At 41.3% G+C, this 23404-nt stretch overlaps 2 protein-coding genes across 2 annotated transcripts in view; both read left to right on the forward strand.

Moving 5' to 3' along the window:
* Bdp1 (B double prime 1, subunit of RNA polymerase III transcription initiation factor IIIB) overlaps nt 1–4222 on the forward strand; it is a 110846-nt gene extending 106624 nt beyond the window's left edge. Inside the window, exon 36 of the mRNA XM_013015828.1 lies at nt 3785–4222. Coding sequence (XP_012871282.1) covers nt 3785–3916 — 132 coding nt within the window. The 3' untranslated portion in view covers nt 3917–4222. The remainder of the gene's footprint in view (nt 1–3784) is intronic.
* Nucleotides 4223–9901: 5679 nt separating this feature from the next.
* The window catches only part of Mccc2 (methylcrotonoyl-CoA carboxylase 2 (beta)), a 53448-nt gene continuing 39945 nt past the window's right edge, over nt 9902–23404 (forward strand). The window contains exons 1-5 of the mRNA XM_013015909.1: nt 9902–10062; nt 13345–13411; nt 16707–16791; nt 20530–20631; nt 21735–21862. Coding sequence (XP_012871363.1) covers nt 9934–10062; nt 13345–13411; nt 16707–16791; nt 20530–20631; nt 21735–21862 — 511 coding nt within the window. The 5' untranslated portion in view covers nt 9902–9933. The remainder of the gene's footprint in view (nt 10063–13344; nt 13412–16706; nt 16792–20529; nt 20632–21734; nt 21863–23404) is intronic.

Raw genomic sequence — 23404 nt, forward strand, 5'->3', positions numbered from 1 at the left:
AGAACACTTGCCTTGCATGCTCAAGGCCCCGGGTTCGATTCCTCAGCACCACATAAGCAAAAAGAAAAAAGCTGGAAGTGGCGCTGTGGCTCAAGTAATAGAGCGCTAGCCTTGAGCTGAAGAGCTGAGGGACAGCGCCCAGGCCCAGAGTTCAGGCCCCACGACCTGACCCAAAAAAAAAAAAGAAAATGTCCTATTGAGAATTCAGGAGCCATAAAACTAGGATTTGTTTGTTTTTCACTTCTGTGCACTAAAGGCAAATACTAAGCTGTGAACCTGTATTTATGACCTATCATTTCCTAATTATGTTGCAGAACAGTTGTAGTTACCAGTAGTATGGCAGTGCCAGATTAATTATATCCATGTCTGAATTAGATAGAAGTGTTTCAAGATAATTCTGTTTTCTATCAGATACAATGGTAGAGGAGTATAAATGATATTTCATTGGTTTAATTTGCTTATTCTGCATTTTGTCTTTTATATGTTTCCTTTGTGTTTTTTGTTCATATATTTTTATTGATTTATTGTTTATTTATAGCTTGTGATTTAAGGTTTCTGGGCACGTAAGCCCAGAAATTGGAAGGCTGTCAGGAAGATATGAGTGTGTTTTGTTTTTACTTTTTTTGGTGCTGGGGCTTGAACCCAGGGCTTGAGCATTGTTCTTGAGCTTTTTGTTCATGGCTAGGACTCTACCACTAGAGCCACTGTTCTATTTCTGGCTTTTTTTGTCTTTAATTGGAGACAAGAGTCTCATAGACTTTTTGTTTGAGCTGGCTTTGAATTATGATCCTTAGATCTCAACTTCCTAAGAAACTAGGATTATAGGCCTGAGCCACTGATGAATGGCCTGAGGATCTTGGGCTACAGAGCAAGACCTTCAAAATCAGTTTTGGGTTTTGTGTATATGTGTCAATACTGGGGCTTAATCCCAGGGCCTGCATGCTGTTCCTTAGCTTTTTCCCAAGGCTGGGGCTCTAACACTTGAGCCACAGCCCCACTTTCCGCTTTTTGATCCACTGAGTAGCTAGGATTACAGATGTGAGCCACCAGCGCCTGGCTTGTTTTGTTTGTTTATTTGTTTGTTTTTGTTGGGGCTTGGCTTTGAACCATGATCCTCATATCTGAGGCTCCTGAGTAGCTAGGAACCACCAGCACTTGGCTTGCTTGTTTGTTTTTGCAACAGGGTCTTACTATTCCACTCTGGCCTAGACTGTTGATACTCCTTCCTCTGCTGACAGTAGTTTTTTGCCTTTTGTTAGTGAGTAGTATTTCATGGCACCATTATGCTACAGTTTTATTTATCTTTTTCTTTTGAAAGACATCTGTTTCTTTCAGTTTTTGGCTATCATGACTAAAGCTACTCTTAAGCCTTATATAGGTTACACACACACACACACACACACACACTTGCACACGCACACACATACACACAGAATACGTGTCAAAGAGTATCATCATTGTTACTTTTGTTGTTTCTTTTTGGTTTTTGTTTTTGAAGGAATGTCATTTTAGGCCAGGGTGGCCTCTAACTGGAGAGCCTTCTTTTTTTTTTTTTTCCCCGGTCATGGGGCTTGAACTCTGGGCCTGGGTGCTGTCCCTCAGCATTTCAGCTCAAGGCAAGCTCTCTACCACTTGTGCTATAGCCACTTTTGGTTTTTTAGTTTATTGGAGATAGGAGTCTCATGGTCTTTCATGCCCGGGCTGGCTTTGAACCGTGATCCTCAGATCCCAGCCTCCTGAGTAGCTAGGATTACAGGTGTGAGCCACTGGCTCCTGGCTGAAGAGCCTTCTTTTTAGTGCTGGAATTACAGGCCTAAAACATAATACCTAGCCTCATTGTTTTTGTTTTTGTTTTCTTTTGTTGTTATTTTCGTCAGTCCTGGGGCTTGAGTGCTGTCCCTGAGCTCTTTTGCTCACAGATAACACTACCATTTTGAGCCATAACACCACTTCTGTTTTTCTTTTGGTTAATTGTATGTAAGAGTCTGAATAGATTTTCTTGCCCAGGCTGGCTTTGAACCGTGATCCTCTGATCTCAGCCTCTGGAATAGGTAGGATTACAGGCATGAGCTACCAGCTCCTGGCTAGCCTAGATTGCTTTAATTACTATATAGTATTTCATTATTTGGTTGTACCATCTAGTAATATTTGTCTTATATGCATAGGCATTTAGGTTGTCTATATACTATTTGAAGCAATGTGTTAGTCTGGAGGTGTAGGTGATGTGTAGCTCAGTGATTGAAAGCTTGCTTTGCATGCTTGAGCCCCGTAGTTTGATCCAGAGTTGATGTAAAGTTTTATTAGTACTCAGGGAATGGCTATAATAGTAGAGCATTTGACCAACATGGGGCTCTGCAAAGCAATGACAAAATGTTAATAGCTATCTTAAAAATGAGTCATTTTGCACATACATGCATAGTCCTAGAAATAGAATTGCTTAGTGCAAAGCAGTGATTATTCTTTAGGTGAGTACTGCCTGATTATTTTCAAGAGAAAATGTATCAGTTTCTATTCTTAGCATCTTTTTTCTCACACTAATATGTTAACAATTCTTTTTACCTTTGAGTCCTTATAGACTTTTTTTTTTTTTTGGGTCCCGTCGTGGGGCCTGAACTCTGGGCCTGGGCGCTGTCCCTCAGCTCTTCAGCTCAGGGCTAGCGCTCTACCACTTGAGCCACAACGCCACTTCTGGCTTTTTTTTCATTTTGCTTATGTGGTGCTGAGGAATCGAACCCAGGGCCTCATGCATGCAAGGCAAGTGCTCTACCACTGAGCCACCTTCCCATCCCCTTGAATAATAATTTTTACTCATTGTTGATTTGATTTAACATGTAACTATTATTAGGTGCTAAATTTCCATATGTGGCCAGAGTGTTTGTAGCTTTATGCTTGTTCCTATGTCGGTAATTAGCTATCTTAATTTTTATCTCTTGATGGTACTATTGTTTGAATACTTACTAGTTGAATCTTTATCACTTGAGCCACAACACCAGCAATTTTTCTTTTTTCAGATTTATGAGTGTGATAATCTTTAATATCTCTTTGATTTATGCTCTTTGTTTGGAACATTATTTTGTCTCATGTGTCACTTTTTCTTCCAGATTAAATGTTTTAATTTTATAGATTTAAGAATGTGTTAGCTGGGTAACAGTGGCTCAGACTTATAATTCTAGCTGCTTAGGAGGCTGAGATCTGAGGATCGAGGTTCAAAACCAGTGCAGAAAAGTCCATGAGATTCTTATCTCCAGTTAACCACCAAAAAGCTGCAAGTAGAAATATGGCTCAAGTAGTAGAGCTCTGGCCTTGACTGGAAAAGCCAGAGTGCAGTCAGGTGAATATTGAAAGGGGTGACACTGATTAAGATCTGTTGTATTCATTTGTTATTTAAGAACTCCTTTCTGTACACTCTTCAAGATAATAATAAAAGATGTTTAATCAGTTCATGTCCCAGGACTCTTGTCTAGTATTTACACATACACAGTTTTTATTTTTGTATATTTCAAAAAATTAATTGGAATTAAGGTGAAGTAAGTTATCATACCTATGCTGAGTGACATGTAGTGTAATGTATTTAGATTGCATACAATTTTATTATAGTAATTAATGCTACAATTATTCTTGAAATTTTTACTGTGTTTAGGATTATATACTTTTTTCCCTCTAGGGCTAGGGATTAAACTCGGGGCATGCTAGGCAATCATATACTTCTGTGCTACATCTCCAGCCCTCACTAGTAATAGTTACATCAATATTTATACAATATTTATTTTTGTTACCTTTTTAGGTTTGTAGTGATCAACCCTCACTAAAAGAAGAATGTAAAAGTGGCCAAAAACGGGCACCTGAAGATGAGCCACCCACAGTCTCTGAATATTACTTTGGTGATATTTTCATTGAAATGGATGAAATAGTATAAAATAATTGTTTTTGTTTTTTCTTTCTTTTTTAAGCTTGGGAGTTTTAAAGTCAATATTAATGCAGTATTGAGAAAAACATATCATTGTCTATTTTAACTTAGGTCAATTTTGAATATTTAATAAGCTTCATTGGAAGCTTTTGTAATCATTGAAAAATATTGCTGAAGTTTATTTTGATTGATTCAGCATTTTGGAAATTAGCAAGTAATGAAGACAGCTGTTTTTGCCGGGCATAGTTGGCTCATGCCTGTAAGCCTAGCTACTCAGGAGGCTGCAATTTGAGGATCACAGTTCAAAGCCAGCCTGGGCAGGAAAGTGAGATTCTTTATCTCCAATTAAGCACCAAAAAAGCCAAAAGTGGAGCTGTGGCTCAAGTGGTAGAGGCTAGCCTTGAGCAGAAAAAGCTCAGGGACAGTGCCCGGGCCCAGAATTCAAGCCTCAGGACCAGCACCAAAAAATGGAAAAAAAAAAAAAAAGGAAAAGCAAAAAAGAAAGAAAGACAAAGACTGCTTTTTTAGACAGAAATAGCAACTCTTGTTTACATTTTGACTCTTCCTATGGAGCATATGGACCTATGGGAATGTTGTGAATAAGTGTATACATCACAGCCCTGACATATTTGGCATTTGATTGTATTTAACATATAGTGAACTTCTTTTGTAAAGTGTTTTTGTTTTTGTTTTGTTTGTTTTAGTCTTTCTTTTTTTGGTACTGGGGATCAAACCCAGGACGTTGCACTTGCTAGGCAAGCGCTTTGCCACTGAGCTACATCCCAGTAATTTGCTTTCTGGAGATATATTGAAGGCCTTTTAAGTTGCCTGTACTGACAGAAAAGCAGATTGAAACTCCATTTTAGCATGGTAAAGTTAGAAACTTTCCGGTTATCTATATTTGTGTATTTTTCTAATTCCTGGTAATATAACATTACTAACTGGAGAGGTAGTACTTAAATTTATTTATAAAGATAGCACATCAAAGAGCTATATTTATTTAAATTTTTCTTATTTTAAAGGATGTTTTAATTTTCACCTTTGATTGTTGGTAAAGAAGTATAAACAAATTTATGTCTGTCTCCTTTTCCTTTGTTTAATTTTAAAGATAATTAAAATGAGCCAGGTGCTGGTGGCTCACACCTATAACCCTAGCTACTCAGGATGCTGAGATCTGAGGATCATGGTTTGAAGCCAGCCCAGGCAGGAAAGTCTGTGAGACTCTTATCTCCAATTAAACCAACAAAAAGCTAGAAGTGGAGCTGTGGCTCAAGTGGTAGAGTGCTAGCCTTGAGCACAAAAGCTCAGGGACAGTGCTCAGGTTCTGAGTTCAAGCCCCAGGGCTGGCACCAAAAAAAAAAAAAAAAGACTTCATAATGTCAGTGATTATCATTAGTATGAGTTCAAGTGTTTAGTAATTTTGAGATTTGCTGATTTACATATATAATCTATGTGTGTACATATAGATGTATGACATTTGCCCAAGTAAATTTTTCAGTTCAAATGAAAATTTCTCAAAGAGCATATTTATTTTGATTTTAGTTCAAAAATCCTTTGATAAATTAGTTTGGGAGTTGGATACTTTTTTTTCTGAAACATTCTTTGGGATAGTAGACCCAGTAATCTACTGCTGGGACAGTCCTTTAGTCACATGTGAGAGCAGTCAGAGTACTTCATTGAAGAGTGACACCTGGGTTGTATGTTGAATTTGATTCCTACCTTTAACAGTAGTTTTTTACCTCAAGGTGCTGATGTATTTTTTTTATGAGTACTTGACATGGAAGCTGTCAGGTGTGCCTAAAAACTGCGTATAATGCATTATGAAACCATCAGTATTTCAATTGGGAAAACATTTTAAACTCTAGGTAATTTTAGTGTTTGTATATTGAAAAAGTGGTGGCCAGTTTTCAAGTTCTTTAATAAAAGGGATATGGCTCAGCAGATATAATAGTGATGGTAATTTGTTGAAATCTGGGATTAGAGCATTTCTTACTGATTGCCTTCTAGTGAAATATAGGTGTTTGGTTTTTTTTTTTTTTTTGTCATGAAGGGGAAACATAAATCTGAGTGGAAATTATAAATTTACATTTATCTCATATGACTTCTGTCATAAAAATCATGATAGTAAATCAGTTTGCTATTTTAATACTGTTTCGTAAAATTAAAAAAACTTCATGTTCTTATTATATTAGTAATGTTAGTTTAATATTAGGTTGTTATGACTATTGTTTATCCCTTTATAGTATTTATTTCTTGTCTTTGTTAACATGTGTCTCTTGTTCATATACAATAAACCAATTTTCAGGAAGATGCAATTTCTTACTGTATAAAAAATACAAGGCCATTCAATGTGTGGAGAATCAGTTAGTCAATAGATTTTCCTATTGTTAGATCCATAAAACAGATCTTGTGAGAAAGAGAAGCTACCTTGCCAGGTAGAAAAGTCTGTTAAGTCCAATTGATGTAAGGCAAATGTTGCAACGAATTTATTTTATAAGTCTTAAAGAGATGTGATTTAAAGTCTTCATCTTTTTTTGTCCTTCCCTCCTGAACACTTAGATCTTAGCAAGTGGTTTAGAAGTTCATAATTGTTGATAAGTGATTGATGCACAGATGAAAAGATTTGTATCTACTGTTTACCACCTTATTAACTAGAAATGGCCACGTATATTAATAGTTTGCTTGAAGACATCTTTGACAAAAGAAGCAATATGTCATTTGTAAATTTTCTTGTTCTAAAGAAAGCAGTTATGTTCTATAGATATAAATTATGTAAATAAAAGTTATTTTATACTGTTTATTGTGTCCTTTTTAAGTGACTGAAAACTGAAGGGTTTTTTTGGGGTGAGTGGGGGGCAGTCCAGAGTTTGAACTCAGGGCTTGGGCACTGTCCCTAAGCTTCTTTTGCTCAAGCTAGCACTCTACCACTAAGCCTCCTTCCCAGCCTGAAGGTATTTTTGTTCAGTTAACTGGTAGCTGTTTTAATGTGTAGTCTATATTTTTAACAAAAAGAGAGTATAACTGGAAGAATTAAATTTTACTAAATTCTTATTATGAATAAATTTTGATTTTGCAAAAATAAGAAGTGACTTCTTTATACATTTGAAATATTGCTTGCTTTTTGTTTTTTCAACCCTTATGTAATGAATTTTTTTGTGGGGGGGGTCACTCTTCAGCCTCAAGGCTAATGCTTTACAACTTTTGAGTCACAGCGTCACTCCTGGTTTTCTGGTGGTTAATTGGAAATGAGAGTCTCATGGACTTTCCTGCCCTGCCTGGCTTTGAACTGGGATCCTCAGCCACCTGAGTACCTAAGATTACAGGTCTGAGCCACCTGCACTAGGCTGTAATGAATTTTTATATATAAGAACCAAGCATAGTCTGGCACCAATGGCTCATGCGTATACTATTAGCTACTTGGTCTGAGGTATGAGGATTGCAGTTTGACTGCCAATTTGGTCAAAAAAGTCTCCTGTAAGACTCATATTCAATTTACAATAAAAAAGATCCAGAGCCAGGCACTGGTGGCTTATGCTTGTAGTCCTAGCTACTTTGGGTGGGGGGAGAGGGGGAGAGAGGCTGAGATCTTAGGATCAGAGCAAAGACCTGGTAGGAAAGTCTGTGAGACTTTTTTTTTTTTTTTTTGGGTCTGGTCATGGGGCCTGAATTCTGGGCCTGGGCGCTGTCCCTCAGCTCTTCAGCTCAAGGCTAGTGCTCTACCACTTGAGTCACAGCACCACTTCTGGCTTTTTCTGCTTATATGGTGCTGAGGAATCGAACCAGGCAGGGCCTCATGCATGCAAGGCAAGGGGTCTACCACTGAGCCACCTTCCCAGCCCTTCCGTGAGACTCTTATCACCAATTAACCACCAAGAAAATCAGAAGTGGTGCTGTGCCTCAAGTGGTAGAGCTCTAGCCTTGAGCTGAAGAGCTGAGGGACAGGGCCCAGGCCCAGAGTTCAAGCCCTGAAGTTGGGCGAGAAGGGGGAGGAAAGGGAAAAAGCCAGAAAGTCAGTCACTGGTGGCTCACATCTGTAGTCCTAGCTACATAGAGAGGAATGAGTTCTGAGGATCATGGTCCAAAGCCAGCCCAGGCAGGAAAGTCTGTGAGACTCCTCTCCAGTCAACCACCATAAATCCGGAAGTGATGCTGTGTCTTAAATGGTAGAGTGCTTGCCTTGAGCTGAAGAGCTGAGGGACAGTGCCCAGGTCCAGAGTTCAAGCCCCAGTACTGAACCACCCCCCCCAAAAGAAACACAACAAAACAACAAAAAACTCTTTATAAAAGTCTGAAGTGGAAGTTTGGCTCAAGTGATAAAGCACCAGCCTTGAGTGTTAGAAGCCAAATTAGAGTGCAAATCCCTAAGTTCAAGTCCTGTTATAACAGACAATCATGTGCATGACCTCCAAACTGCCCTCCCCATAGCACCTTGTTTTTTCTGTCACGTGGGAAACTATTCCTGTATACAACATAAAATTGGATTTCTGAAATGTCTGTTGGCAAAGTATCGGCCATTTCCCCCCAGAACACTTTATGTATCTCATATCACCAGGGGTATGCCAGCAAGCCCAGCAGTTGACCAAACTTTTTTGCTGAGAGGGGTATTTTGTAGAAACCTTTCTACAACATAGTTATTCTTTCCTTTTTCTGAGTCCGTTTTGGGTCTTGAACTGAAAGGTTAAAGTTTGAGGCAGTGAACACCACGTGTTGCTTGTTTCTGTCTAGCAAAGCAACACGTGGTGGTAATCAAAATACCTGGTTGATTGTGTGCCTATATAAGACCTGCAGCAGAATCCTTAGCTCCGGGCTCTCCTCCTAGGCTCTACTGTGTCGGAGTGTAGGACGAGGCCGGAGCTGCAGCCCGTTTAAAATAAAACAGCTGTAGAGTCTGACTCTCGGTGGTCTTCTTGAGAGGGGCGGGGGGGGGGGTCCTGCGACCTTGGCATAACAGAACTTAGGCCATGTACATTGTCCCTGAGGGCCCCCTCCCCCCGCCAGCCTTACACTTGAGTTGTGCTCCATTTCCACGTGTGGTGTTTTTGGGGGGCGTGGGGATGGGGGATCGGTTGTGAGGTTTGAATTCAGAGCCTAGGCCCTTTACCTGAAATTTTGTCGAAGGCTGGCCCTCTACCCCTTGAGCCCCAGCTCCACTTGTAGCTTTTTGGTAGTTAGTTGGAGAGAAGTCTTACATACTTTACTGTCCTGGTTGGCTTTGATCTGCAGTCCTCAAATCAGCCTCCTGAGTAGCTAGGATTACAGGTGTGAGCCACCAGTACCTGGCTATTTATCACATATTTGAAATAATCATTTGAGATCTCCAGAGAAGCTGGAGGTGTGGCTCAACTAATAGCTTTTCTGCCTAGTAAATGCAAGGCAGCCCCTCACCCGAAAAGAGGAAGGTACTAGGGCGCTAAGAAGGAAAAGTTGTCCAGTGTTTACTGTGTATTGTTTAGGTATCACAATGTATCCCCCTTGAACTCTTGATGCATGCTAATTAAAAACAAAATCTCCAGTGAAGGTGCTAGAAGCTTCCCGTGCTGTCTCTATTTTCATGATAGATGAGATATGATATACAACTTTGTCCTCAATACAACCACTGCGGAGAATGTACTGATCCGTAAGTGAGATACTACTGCCATCACAAAGGGCTGCAGCGCTTCTAATTATGCATAGCAGCAGCTTAATACCTCGGGCTAGGGGTCCCGGGACTCAGGAGGAAATCGGACCTCGCGAGGCTGCGCCTCTCCTCTTACTGGCTGGATTGGGAGGAGTGGCATGCCCCACTGACCAATGGGAGGCTGCGAGCGCAGGCACGTGCGGGGTTGCGTGGACAACACGCCAGTACAGTAAGAAATCAAGTTTGGAACAGGTGCTCCGCGAAGGCCCGACCCCGGAAGTTGCGGGTTGCCCACGCCGTAGTCGTGAACTCTGCTCCGGAAGACGCGGCCGCTCACGTTCTCCGGAGCTCGCGTCTGGAAGGCACGAGTGGCTCACCGTCTCTGGAACTGTACTCCGGCCGGCCTGCCATGTGGGCCGCCTTGAGGCTTGCCCAGCGGCCCCGCCTCCATGCCGCTGCCCGCAGGCTGCGCTCCTACCACGGGGATGCGGTGGCCTCGCTGGCCACCCGGCTGGACTCGGACTCCGCGCTGTACCGGGTAGGCTGGGTGCGCGCCGGGCGGGGCCTGCCCGCCGCCGCCCGGCCGCCGGTGGGGCCTGGGCACCGGCTGGGCTCGGAAGCAGCCCGAGGAAGGGCTTACCTATTAATTACCTTGCGAGTGTGTGGCGGCCGTGGGGCTGGTCCCATTAGCCTCTTGGCCCTTAGCGGGCGCTCTACCGCGTCGGTCACACCTCCTCTTTCGTCTAATTGGATGAGTCTCCCGAACTTTCCCACCCGGCTGGCTTTGAACCGCCATCCTCAGATCTCACTCCTCCTGTGTAGTTAGGATGTTCAGGCGGGAGCCATTGGCGACTGGCGGGTGGAGTAGTTAGGATTACGGGCATCAGCCACCTGTGTTCGCATGCTGTGAAGTTTTTAGGAGACAAGTATTCCATTTACAATTGAGTGTACTTTTAGAACTAGCGTTATACTTTGTGTCTTTGAAATCAGTGGTTTCCAGCCTAGTGCTAGTTTGTCTCATCTACTTTGGAAGTTGAATTGGAGAGTCAAAGTTTAAAGCCAGCCCCCCGCAGCAAAAATCAGGAGAATCTTATTTCAAATTAACCAGTTAGTCAGAAGTGAAGTGCCTCAAGTGGTAGAGTGCCAAGATAGAGGGCAAAGTCCTGAGTTCAGGCCCAGTACAAGCAGTCTCCCCCCACCCCAAAGAAACAAAAACCAGTAGTTCTCAAAATCTGTTAGCATTGTCACCTGGGGAGCTTATTGAATATGCAGCTGTCTTAGCCACACTGTATTTTCTGGCTCTGTAGAACTAGAACTTGGTGTTTACCTTGTTAAACAGTTTCCTTGGGGGGCTAGAGGCGCCAACTTTGGGAACCATCAGCCTAGTTCATACTAGGTTGTGCTTACCAAACTTTAATTAAAAAATAATAGATGGGGTTGGAGGTGTAACTTAGGTGGTAAGGGTCAACCAATGAGTGAAAATGTGAGGTACCTAGTTTGAGTCCCAGTCTGAAGGGGTGGGGAGATATTAAAATGTCTGTTCCACAGGACTTGTTGGAATAGTGCAGTTTCACAAGGTCAAAGGCAGCTTACAGATTGTGAAATGAGAGCTAGAAAATTTCAGACTGTCTGCAGATAATATCTAAGTTTTGCAAACAGTACAGTAATTTGAGAACGTTTGACTCAAACAGCTTATACACTAGTTGCTTTAATTCCTATTTTAGCTATTCGGTATAGATATGTAAGAATGGCGCTTACAATTTTTCTGGGGAAAATGACAGTGAAACAATAGCTCCACGTGGTAAGAGGCATCTAAAGCTTGAAAAGGTGGCAATTAGAAAGCTATAAGTAGGCTGTAATGGGTGAGAGGATCTTGGTTGGAAAAGAGGTGTCCAAGTTCAGGGTACAGGATGGAAGTAAGACAAGAAATCAAGAGAAGTACAAGAAAATGAATATACACCTACTTAGGTTATTAAACTACATACACTATTGGTGATATAACAGTGTTAGTGTTTGCTTAGCATGCCCAAGGCCCTGGATTTGATGTCCAGCACCACAAAACAAATATTGAAGTGTATAAAATGGACATGATGGTGGGTGCCTATAGTTACAGCAGTGGAGAGATAGACATAGGAGGATCTTTTAAGCCTAGGAGGTTGAGGAAAACCTGAGCAACATACCAAACCTCCATTTTAAAAATAGTTTATAGTGAGTATGAGGACTTGGACTGGGCACAGAATTCATGGAATAGTGTCTAGGTGGGATGCATGAGGGGGCAGATACAGGAGCGCCTTGCATGCAAAAGTGGTATTTAGATTGAGGATTCTTTACATAGAGAAGTGGCATGTTCCTTAGATATGGTGGCAAGTGGACAATGGATTGGGGGAGAGAGGAGACTAAAGTTAGGTGGCAGGTTGTAGGACTTGAGTCTTGAGATTATACCGCTTGGAGTTAGGCTGGTCAGTCGGAGGAGTAGGAATTAATGACTGAAAGAGGGAGGGAAGAACTGGATTGATAGATGATCATGAGGTTCCAAACTGGGAATGACAGTGACGTAAAGGATAGTCCCAAAGATAGGTACAGAGAAATTGATGGGACCATACAGAAGAGAGAGAAGTTGTTTGTGAATTGAGTCAAATTTTATTAGGAGAGTCTTTGTAACAAGCTAAAAACTCACCTGTCAGTTATACTCACCTGTGTTACTTTTATGTGTTAGAGACTTAGGTCAGCTATATGACTCATCAGAGGGCAAAATTACAACAGTTAAACTCTAGATCAGCGAGTGACTTGTCAAAGGACCAATTTAGAACAGTTATATCTCTTAAAGACTTGGTTCTGAGCTGGATGCGGCGGCTCATGCCTGTAATCCTAGCTACTCAGGAGTCTGAGATTTGAGGATTGAGGTTCAAAGCCAGCTGGGGCAGGAAAGTCCATGAGACTCTTATTTCCAATAAACCACCAGAAAACCAGAAGTGGCACTGTGTCTCAAGTGGTAAAGTGCTTGAGCTGAAGATCTGAGGGACAGGGCCCAGGCCCATAGTTCAAACCCCACAACAGACCAAAAAAAAAAAAAAATCCAACCTGGATAGAAACTCTATTTCCAAAACTAGTAAAAAGCAGTGTTAGCCAAGCAAAACAAGCCAAATGAGCACAAGGGCCTGCGTTTAAACCCGTTTGTATGTTTGGCAAACAGCATCAGAGGATATTACTGGAAAAAAAAAGAAGGCTTGGTTCTGTAAGGTCTGCTTGAGGCAATCTCAGGTCTACTGTACTTGTTTCTTATTCTCGGAATCAAATTGAAAGGGGGAGGGGAGAGGTGCTCTTTGTAGAGGAAGGCAAAGTCAAACAGAGTCTTGACACATTTGTTTCCTCTTAAAGCTTTTGCTTGGAGCTCTATCAGACATTAGAAGAAAGGTAAGATTCTGAGAGATGGACCATAGTGGGGTGGGGAGTTGGTAAAGAGATCAATAAAAGATGGGCAAGAATTAGTCTTTTCTACATGATGGAGCATCCCAATGTGGAGGCCACATGGTTGGGGGTGGCTATGGATGTGGCTCACCCAGACATGGCACAGATTGGTGTGTTTCTTTCCCTCCATCTCTAATTTCCTTCCTCCATCACTCTTTTCCTCCCATTCTTCCTGACTCCCTTCCCTTTCCTGCCTTTTTTTTTTTTGTTCTTTCCTTTAGTGCTGGAGGTAGAATCTGGAGCCTTGACATGCGGTGCAAGTGCTCTGCCACAGAGCCATCCTTGGCTTGTTTCTTGACCTTTATTTTGGTGTTGCTTTCTAGAGGTTCTGTTTTCCTTCCCTCTGTTGTAGGAGAACTATGAGCAGATGAAAGCACTAGTGACTCAACTCCACGAACGCGCCCAGTATATTCGACTAGGTGAGCACAGCATTCTCCACTATATGCTTTTAAATTAAGCTATTCCTTGCAGTACTTGTTTTAGGAAAAACTGGTAGCATTAAGCTTTTGATTCTTAAATATTTTAGTTTTAGTTAGTACAATCAATCCTTAGTGTCTGTCTATGGAAGATTCTCAAGATAGCTTGCCCCTGATCAAGGTTTTTTATATAAAATGATAGTGTTTCCATGTAGCTTATACACATTCTCCTGCATACTTTTTCTGTGTGTTTGTGCCAGTTCTTGGGTTTGAACTCAGTGCCTGGGCATTGTCCCTTAGCCTTTTTTGTTCAACACTGACATTCTATCACTTGAGCCAGAGCTCTACTATAGGCTTTTTGCTGCTTAATTGAAGTCTTATTGAACTTTTCAGAGTGGGCTGGCTTTGAACTGTGATCCTCAGATCAGCCTCCTGAGTAGCCAGGAACACAAGTGTGCTGTATTTTAAGAACCTAAGGTAGAAAGAGCTACATTAAGTGTATAGCCTTCATCTTAAAAAGCAAACATCTCCTTACCTTGTACAACCATTTAAAGATAGATTAGATATCTTGACAGATAGAAAGGGAGCAGTTACTACTGTATAAATAACATCTTTGCTTCAACTGTCCCCATTCTAGGTTTTCTGTTTGTGTCATGGTAACTTTTAGAATTTTCATTAATTTCATTAATTTTTGGCTAAATTACTACAGTAAAAAAAGAGACTGAGATATTCTTTTTCCCTATTCTAAATAATCTATTAAATTCAAAAGACTGAAGTATATGTTTAAGAGATACCAACCTCACTTCAGTTCAAATATGAAATTTAAGTATGGACTAAAAATTTACTAGAAAATTACTGGAGTAATATATGATTTAACTACAATTCGTTGGTATTAAAATAAAAAGCCAGTCCAGATCATTCTCAAAAGACTGAGCTTCCTCCTTAATATTCTCCCCTAATGAACAGGCTTTTTTTTTTTTTTTTTTTTAATGTGGAGCTTGAACTCTGGACCTGGGCCTGGACACTGTCCCTCAGCTTTTCAGCTCAATGCTAGCTCTCCACCATTTGAGCCACAGCTCCACTTCTGGCTTTTGATGTTTATATGGTGCTGAGGAATTGAATCCAGGGCCTCATGCATGCTAGGCAAGCACTCTACCACTGAGCCACCTTCCCAGCCCCCATAGGCAGCTTTAGATGACCTGTCACTAATCAGTTACCTTTTTAAAAAGTCCTCAGAGAAGAAGAGTAATAGAGATTTTCATTTTTGTAAGGGGAGCCTGTCCTGTATATATGCAATTAGGAAAGTAACAATACTCCTTTTTTTGGTTGGCCATGGGGCCTGACCTCTAGGCCTGGCCACAGTGCCGTTTCTGGCTTTTTTTGCTTATGTGATGCTAAGGAATTCAAGCATTCTACCACTGAGCCACCTTCCGAGCCCAAAATAAAAATACTCTTATACCAGGTTTATAAATTTTAAATTATAAACACAGGTGTCCTAGGTAGTCTTCAGACAGAATGAAGGAGTGGGTGTTTCAGAAGGAAACTTTGAAGTTTTTTACTGGAGAGAACTTGGGATAAAAAGGTTAACAATAATTAAGGTGACTCTTGTCCTCTTCTATGTTATTTCTTTTGTTACTCTTCATTGCCTTTGGTTTAGGTTTCTTCTAGCCCTCTGTGATCTTTGATCTCCTTTGTCCCTATTTGAACAGGTGGAATTACAAGAGGAGTGAAGTCATTTCTGTAGATGGGAAGAGGATTATCCCTGAAGTGGCATTTATAATAGCCAGTGCTAAGGATTTTGATTAATACGAGTTAATTTATCAACACACAAGGCTGTGTTTTGATAAACTCATAAGTGCTTTGTTTATATTTGACTAATAACTTTATGGACAGAAAAGAAATACACATGGTTTTGGTGGAAGAAGCAGGGGGCTTTCAGTGACCCAGAGATAAGTCTGTGTAGTCTTTTGGGAGACATTTTAAAATGGAATACAAAGTTTGTATGCACACATAGCACAGTAGAAGTATCACCAAGGCCATAGTGCAGCCAAGGCCTACAGCTGGGAGGTGACTTCCTCTACTTCCTGATTTTAGGGATTCTAAAATGTGAACATAATTAAGAATTGATGCAATGAAGTAAATGTGATGGTTTAATGGAAATGAAGGCTTAAGACAGATGACAGACTTCCCTGGCACAATGTCTTTGGGAATGGAAATAATGTGTTTCAGAACAACTTTGAATAAAGTGCTCTCTCATGCTATGTGTGGTGGTCCAAATTTTCTGTCAGTTTAAATAGCAGGGGAGCTTCATTCGGTGCCAAGTCTGCATCAAAGAAAAGCCACCTTTTACTTCTTCCTATGAAAGTGAATTCACTAGCTGCTCCAGCTTATACTGTCAATCTCCTGGCAGGACTAAGAAAGAATGATATTGTCTTAAATCTTCCCTCTCCCTTTTCATCTCTTCCTATCAAAGACCCTTGACCAGGCATGACTTCCTTTGTAGTGCCTTAGCTGCTGTTGCTGCTCCTCTTCTTCCCCCTCCCCCTCCCCCTCCTCCCCCTTTTCTTCCTCCTCCTCCTTCCCTTCCCTTCCTCCTTTTCCTTCCCTTCTTTCCCCTCTTCCTTCTGTGTTGAACTCTGGGGCCTTGGACTCAGTTTTTAGGGGTGTTCCTTAACTACTTGAGCTGAACCTCCAGTCCTGAATTTTAGTGGTTAATTGGAGATAGGATCTTGAGGACTTTTCTTCTAGGATTGGCTTTGAACCATAACTTCCAGATCTCAGCCTCCTGAATAGGATTATGGTATGAGCCACCAGTGCCTGGCTGTAATTTCTTTAGGTAACTATTAGTAACCAAATATGTATAATGTACTCAAGAATCAGAGACAGATTTATTATTATTATTAAAACACTGAGTCTCGGGCTGGGAATGTGGCTTAGTGGTAGAGTGCTTGCCTCACATGCATGAAGCCCTGGGTTCGATTCCTCAGTACCACATAAATAGAAAAAGCCCAAAGTGACGCTGTGGCTCAAGTAGTAGAGTGCTAGCCTTGAGCACAGAAAGGCTCAGGAACAGCGCCTGGGCCCTGAATTGAAGTCCCAAGTCTGGCAAAACAAAAAACACTGAGTCTCTTTAGAAAATTGTTTACAGGTGATGAGTGAATGATCTGAAAAATTAGCTTTTTTTTTTTAAAGTGTTGTATTTTAGATTGTACATTCTATCTTTTCTGGCAGTAAGTTTAATGGAAGCCTTGCCTTACCTTGTGTCATGTGATCCCATGTAATCTTGTTTTTATCATAGGAGGAAGTGAGAAAGCTCGAGCTCGGCACACAGCAAGAGGAAAACTGCTCCCCAGAGAGAGAATCGACAATCTTATAGACCCAGGGTTGGTACCTACACACGTACTCACTAGAGATGTTCTCTAGTCCATATAGTATATATGTGTGTGTATGTATATATATATATATATATATATATATGCACACACATATACAATATACTTAAACATATATAATACATATTTAAGTGTATTTTTAAATTTTATTATAAAGTTGATGTACTGAGGGTTTACAGTTACTGAGTTAGTTAATGAGTACATTTCTTTTTTAACAGTGTTACCCCCTCCCTCATTTTCTCCTACTTTGCCCCCTTCTGATCCTCCCTTGTCCCAAGTTGTAAAGTTAATTTCCAATATAGCATCTAGTGAATATTGATGTTGAATTGGTTCACCCTTTGTTAGTCCATGTAATATTGAACCCTTCTCTAAGTAAATGATTTTTAAATTGGTTCTTATAAGATTCAAGCCACACATATTTATTGAGTACTCACTATATGTCAGGCACTGTCATACACCAGTGAAGCATCAGTGAACAAAACAAAGAAGCCAGGTACCGGAGCCTATGCCAGTAATCCTAGCTACTTAGTTGGCTGAGATGTAAGTATAGCTGTTTGAAGCCAGACAGGGCAGGAAAGTTCATGATACTCTTATCTCCAATTAATCACCAGAAAAGCTGAAAGTGGAGATATGGCTCAAATGGGTAGAGCACTAGCCTTGGGATAGCACCCAGGCCCTGAGTTCAAGCCCCAAGACTGGCACAAAGAAACAACAAAAACCAAACAGATCACGATCTTTGCTTTACTATAGTTTACATTATAGATGAGAAATAGAAAACAATGACCATCCAAGGTTTTTTTTTTTTTTTGGTTAAGGCACTTGAACTCTGGGCCTAGGCTCTGTCCCTGAACTCTTCAGCTCAAGGCTAGTACCACTTGAGCCACAGTGCTACTTCTGGCTTTTTCTGTTTATGTGGTATTGAGGAATTGAACCCAGGGCATGTGAGGCAACTCATGCATGTGAGGCAAACACTCTACCACCGATCCACCTTCCCAGCCTCATCTTAAGTTTAAAGTATTCAAAAGAAAAAGAAGTGGACCTGGGTGAGAGAGAGGATGAGCACAGCAAGTTACAGTTATACATGGTATGGTTAAGATACACCTCATTGAGAATGTGACGTTTGAACAAAGATTTGGAGGGAGAGAGCCTTGTCAATATTTGAGGGAAACGGTCGTAAGAGGAAGAAACAGCCTGTGCAAAGGCACTGTTGGGGAGTGTTTTGAGTATACTGATAAACTTAAGTGGTAACCGGGAGGCCAATGTGAGTGGAGTAGGTGGAAGAGTATTAGGAGGTGGGGTGAGATTTCACAAATCCCTGTAGGCTGTTGTGAAAATTTCAGTTCTTAACAGAGAAGTGGGAAGATATTGTAGGGTTTTAAACAGGAGACTTAGGATCTTCCTGACTTAAGCAGTTATGTAATTGCATGATGATATTTATTTACAGTAGTGGTCCCATTTATATCCCCTGGTGAACATTGGCCATCCTAATTTTTGTCCATACAGACTGTGATACTTGTGGATAATAAAAATCACCTCACAAAGTTTTGTTTTTCAGATGAAGCCCTGTGGTTGCGTGGTAGGTCCCTGTATTTTAAGAGTTATGGTCTGATTGGGCTGGCTGCTGTGTTGGTTGCTTTGGGCAGCGGGTAGGAGAGCAGTGAGGGCCATTGCACTGATTTCCAGAACACAGACAAGGGATCCAGTGGAGTAGGTGAGACTGGGGTTCTATAGTTTTTCTTAGGACATGCCCCCTCAATCTAACCGAGAGATGAATTTTTTTTTTTTTGCCAGTCCTGGGGCTTGAACTCAGGGCCTGGGCAGAGTCCTTGAGCTTATTTTGTTCAAGGCTAACACTCTGTCACTTGAGTCACAGTACCACTTTTGGCTTTTTCTGTTTATGTGGTACTAAGGAATTGAACCCAGGGCTTCATGCATGCTAGGCAAGTACTCTACCACTGAGCCACGTTCCCAGCTTGAGATAAATCTTTTTAACACCTGTAGCCCATTTTTATGTGCCAGATATTTCTGTGTTTTTATTTAATTAATTTTTTGGGTCCGGGTCATGGTGCCTGAACTCTGGGCCTGGGCACTGTCTCTCAGCTCTTCAACTCAAGGTGAGCGCTCTACCACTTGAGCCACAGCGTCACTTCTGGCTTTTTTTCTTTTTGCTTATGTGGTGCTGAGGAATCGAACCCAGGGCGAGTTGCAAGGCAAGCTCTACCACTGAGCCACCTTCCCAGCCCTATTTTTGTGTTTTTGAAAAAGTGATTTTTTTGTGTGTGTGTGTGTGCGCCAGTACTGGGACTTGAACTCAGTGTTAGGTGCTGTCACTTTACTTTTTTACTCAAAGGTGGTACTCTACCACTTGAATCTCAGCTCTACTTCTGATTTTTTCTTTCTTTTTTTTTGGGTCTGGTTGTGAACTCTGGGCCTGGGCGCTGTCCCTCAGCTCTTCAGCTCAAGGCTAGACTCTACTATTGAGCCACTGTGCCACTTCTGGCTTTTTTCTTTTTGTTTATGTGGTGCTGAGGAATCGAACCCAGTGCCTCATGCGTTCAAGGCAAGAGCTGTACCACTGAGCCACCTTCCCAGCCTCTACTTCTGATTTTTTCTATGTCTGTGTGTGCCAGTCATGGGGCTTGAACTGGAGCCACAGCTCTACTTCTGGCTTTTTTGGTGATTAATTGGAGTTGAGGATCTCTCATGGACTTTCCTGCCCAGGCTGGCTTCAAACCATAATCTTTGATCTCAGTCTTCTGAGTAGCGAGGATTATAGGCATGAGCTACCAGTGTTCAGATACTTCTGACTTTTTGATAGTTAGTTGGAGATAAGGGGTCTTGTGGACTTTTCTGCCAGGCTTCAAACCATGATCCTCAGATCTCAGCCTCCTAAGTAGCTAGTACTACATCTGTGAGCCACTAAGCACCCAGCTAAAGTGATTTTAACTTTTTAATAAGTGATTAGTACTGGGTGCTGGTGGCTTACACCTGTAATTCTAGCTACTCAGAAGGCTGAGATATGGGAATCATGGTTCAAAGCCAGCCCAGGGAGGAAAGTCTGTGAGACACTTATCTCCAGAAGTGGTGCTGTGACTCAAGTGGTAGGACACTCACCTTGAGCTGAAGAGCTCAGAGACCAAAACCAAAACAAAACCAACAAAATGTGATTAGTAATCAAACTGTGGTGTTCTAGAACTTCCTTTATCCTACATAATCTATTTGGCGCATATCTGTAAGAGGTGGAACAATACGGTACAGGTGATTAAGAGCTGGTACCCAGCTTTGCCATTAACTAGCCATGTGACTTTTAACAAGTGGCTTTGTGTGTGTGTGTGTGTGTACACGTGTGTACGTGTGTGCGTGTGTGTGTGCGCGCGCGCATGCGCAAGTATTGGGCTTAAGGTCAGGGCTGCACACACTTGATTGGCTATTTCACTTAAGATTGGTACTCTATCACTTGAGCCACAACTACACTTCTAGCTTTAGTCTGTGTGGGCTTTTAGTTTCCTCATTAGTAAATGAGTTACTATTTTTGAAGCCCTTCCTAGAGATCCTGGTGTGTGGTGCTATGTAAATGTTAGCTATTATTCTCTCCTTATATTAATAAACACAGTTTAAAAATAAGTACCACAGTTTAAAAATAAGACCAAAAGGTCTAGATAGCCTTCTTGTGGACTTTATAATGCAACATGCATAGTGAGTTTAATTTCAATAACATCCTTCTTTTAGGTCTCCCTTTCTGGAATTGTCCCAATTTGCAGGGTACCAGTTGTATGGTAATGAGGAAGTCCCTGCGGGTGGCATCATCACTGGCATTGGTAGAGTATCTGGGTGAGTATTCTACGTGTGCTCAGTAACACAGGGCAGGAGGAAGACTTCCATAAGATGTAGGGATCCAGAACTCATTTTGTACTTTAACATGCAAGTTTTATGTGCCTTACATTATTTAGATCCTGAGATCCTACTTAGATCTATATTAACTTAATTTGTAGAGCTTTAGAGACAAAAATAGAAGGGCAGGAAACATTCATCAGCTGGAAGCCAGTGATTCATACCTGTAATTCTAGCACTCAGGAGACTGAGAAGAAAGGATTTTTATTTCAGGCCAGTCCAGGCAGAAAATACAGGAGACTCATTCTCCAAAATAACCAGCAGAAAGCTGGATTAGAGGTGTGGTCCCAGTGGCTGAGAACAAGCAAGGTGAGGAAGGGAGAGATCCTGAGTTCAAACCCTGGTACCTGCAACAAAACTTCAACAAAAATCTCTAGATTCAGTTCTCTTTGCTACATTGGAGGCTACAGGTCGGGACTTGGCATATAGAAGACTCTCCAGGTTGTCTCTTGTGGTCTTTTGTACATTTGACATTAGAAAACGCTGTGTTAGGGTAGTAGTTCTAACAGTTTTAGCATGACCTGGGAACTGGTGGTCTTTAGATCTGCAAAGTCAGAAGCCTTTTAGGGTGTCAGTCTCTTTCAAGGAACCCAGCATGAGTTTGGATGCCAATAGTTGGAGAAGGAGAATCAGTTTAGACTTATGAATCCAGTTTGCTCGATACTGTTTACTTGCCTATGCTTTTGTTTGATATCACCTTTATTATAAAGGTACTGTGCCAGATACAGTGTAAACACTATTGATACCTGTCCTGATGTCAAAACTGTGTGAAAGGCATTATGAGCTGTAGCTTACTTAGGGTGTTCTTCATAGAAGACTGATGACTCTTAAAAGTATAAATTTGTAAACTTGTTCAAAGTAGTTGTTGTATATTGTAGAAATGATACATGAATCATGGTGTAAACTGGCTATAAGACTGACTGTTAATGAAGTCATTAGATGTGTAGTAGAAAATCAAGGTTCTATTGGTGTCTTAGAATGGTTTTTAATTTTGAAGAGATCTTTCATTCTCCTTCCAATGCAGTTTTTCCAATACCTTACAGAGTTGAATGCATGATTGTTGCCAATGATGCCACTGTCAAGGGAGGCACCTACTATCCAATAACTGTGAAAAAGCATGTCCGGGCACAAGAAATTGCTCTGCAGAACAGGCTCCCCTGCATCTACTTGGGCAAGTCACAAGTTGTATAGTGAACTGTTACTACCTGGAAAAATTCAAGACTGTATGAGAGTATTATCATTTGGAGAGAGAGAGAGAGAGAGAGAGTGTGTGTGTGTGTGTGTGTGTGTGTGTGTGTGTGTTGTTTTTGGTGCTGGGCCTGGTTGTTGTCCTTGAGCTTTTTTGGGGGGAGGAGGGGAGATCAGCTGTGGGGTTTGAACTTGGGGCGTGGGTCCTGACCCTAAGCTCCTTTTGCTCAAGGCTAGTGCTCTACCACTTTGAGCCACTGCTTCATTTCTGGCTTTTGTGTGCATTTTTTTTTTTAATGCATGTGTGGACTTTTTTTGTGTGTGTGCTGGTCCTGGGGTTTGAACTCAGGACCTGGGCTGTCCCTGAATTGCTTTTCTCAAGACTAGAGGTTTACCACTTCAGCCATAGCTTCACATTTTTTTTTTTTTTTGTTGATTAATTGGAAATAAGTCTTACAGCCTTTTCTCCCCGACAGACTTTGAACCTTGATCCTTGGATCTCAGCCTACTAAGTAACTAGGATCACAGGTGTGAACCACTGGAACCCAGCTTAGACTAACTTTACAAAGCTATTTTTTTTTTTGTCAGTTGTGGGGCTTGAACTCGGGGCCTGAGCACTGTCCCTCAGCTCTTCAGCTCAAGGCAAGTGCTCTACCACTTGAGCCACTGCTCTACTTCCGGTTTTTCTGGTGGTTAATTGGAGATAAGAGTCTTATGAACCCTCCTGCCTGGGCTGGTTTGAACCGTGATCCTCAGATCTCAGTCTTCTGAGTAGCTAGGATTACAGGCATGAGCCTCCAGTGCCTGGCACAAAGCTAAGTTTTGTGGACTTAAAGGCCAGGTACTCTTATCAGTCTTGAGTGTTATTTCATATAATTTGACTAAATGTAATTAAAATAAAATTTCGTTGAAAGTAAATTGAAATTAAAGCATATATATAAATCAAGGATATTTCAGAAAGAACCAAAAAGTAGAGCAGTTTAAAATGGGTCTTTTTTAGGTATTGGTTTAGTCTAATGAAACTTCACCACTTATGTTGCATTTATGCAAGCATAAGTAAAGCAGAAAGGCTAGTGTCTGTTCAAATCCTAGTATCGCCAAAAAACAAAAGGGAAAATAGTGAATCTCAGCTGCTTGCAGGTAATATGTGAGCCACTACAGTGTACAGGGGAAGAGTGTTACATGATGTATGTCTCCAGTGAGTTCAGAATTAATTGGAAACAGGAGGTAAAAGCAGTAGTGAAAGAATAGCTAACAATTTTAAACGTTGTGTATACATAGAATAGGTGCTGAACTATGTGCTTTATATCTGTTGTTTTAAGTTTTCCTGATAACATCTACATAGGTTAGCTACTCTATATTTTGTGGGCAAGGAACTGAGGCAGAGAATGGCCAGAAGTTATACTATAGTCATACTCCTGTGAAGTGCAATTTTGAATTTGACAGGCATTCTTTTTCCTTTTTTCCTTCTTAAAAGGAATCCTTCCTTTTCCTTCTCCCTCCCTCCCTCCCTCCCTCCCTCCCT

This window comes from Dipodomys ordii, unplaced genomic scaffold (assembly GCF_000151885.1).
Source record: "Dipodomys ordii isolate 6190 unplaced genomic scaffold, Dord_2.0 Scaffold28, whole genome shotgun sequence".
NCBI lineage: Eukaryota > Metazoa > Chordata > Mammalia > Rodentia > Heteromyidae > Dipodomys > Dipodomys ordii.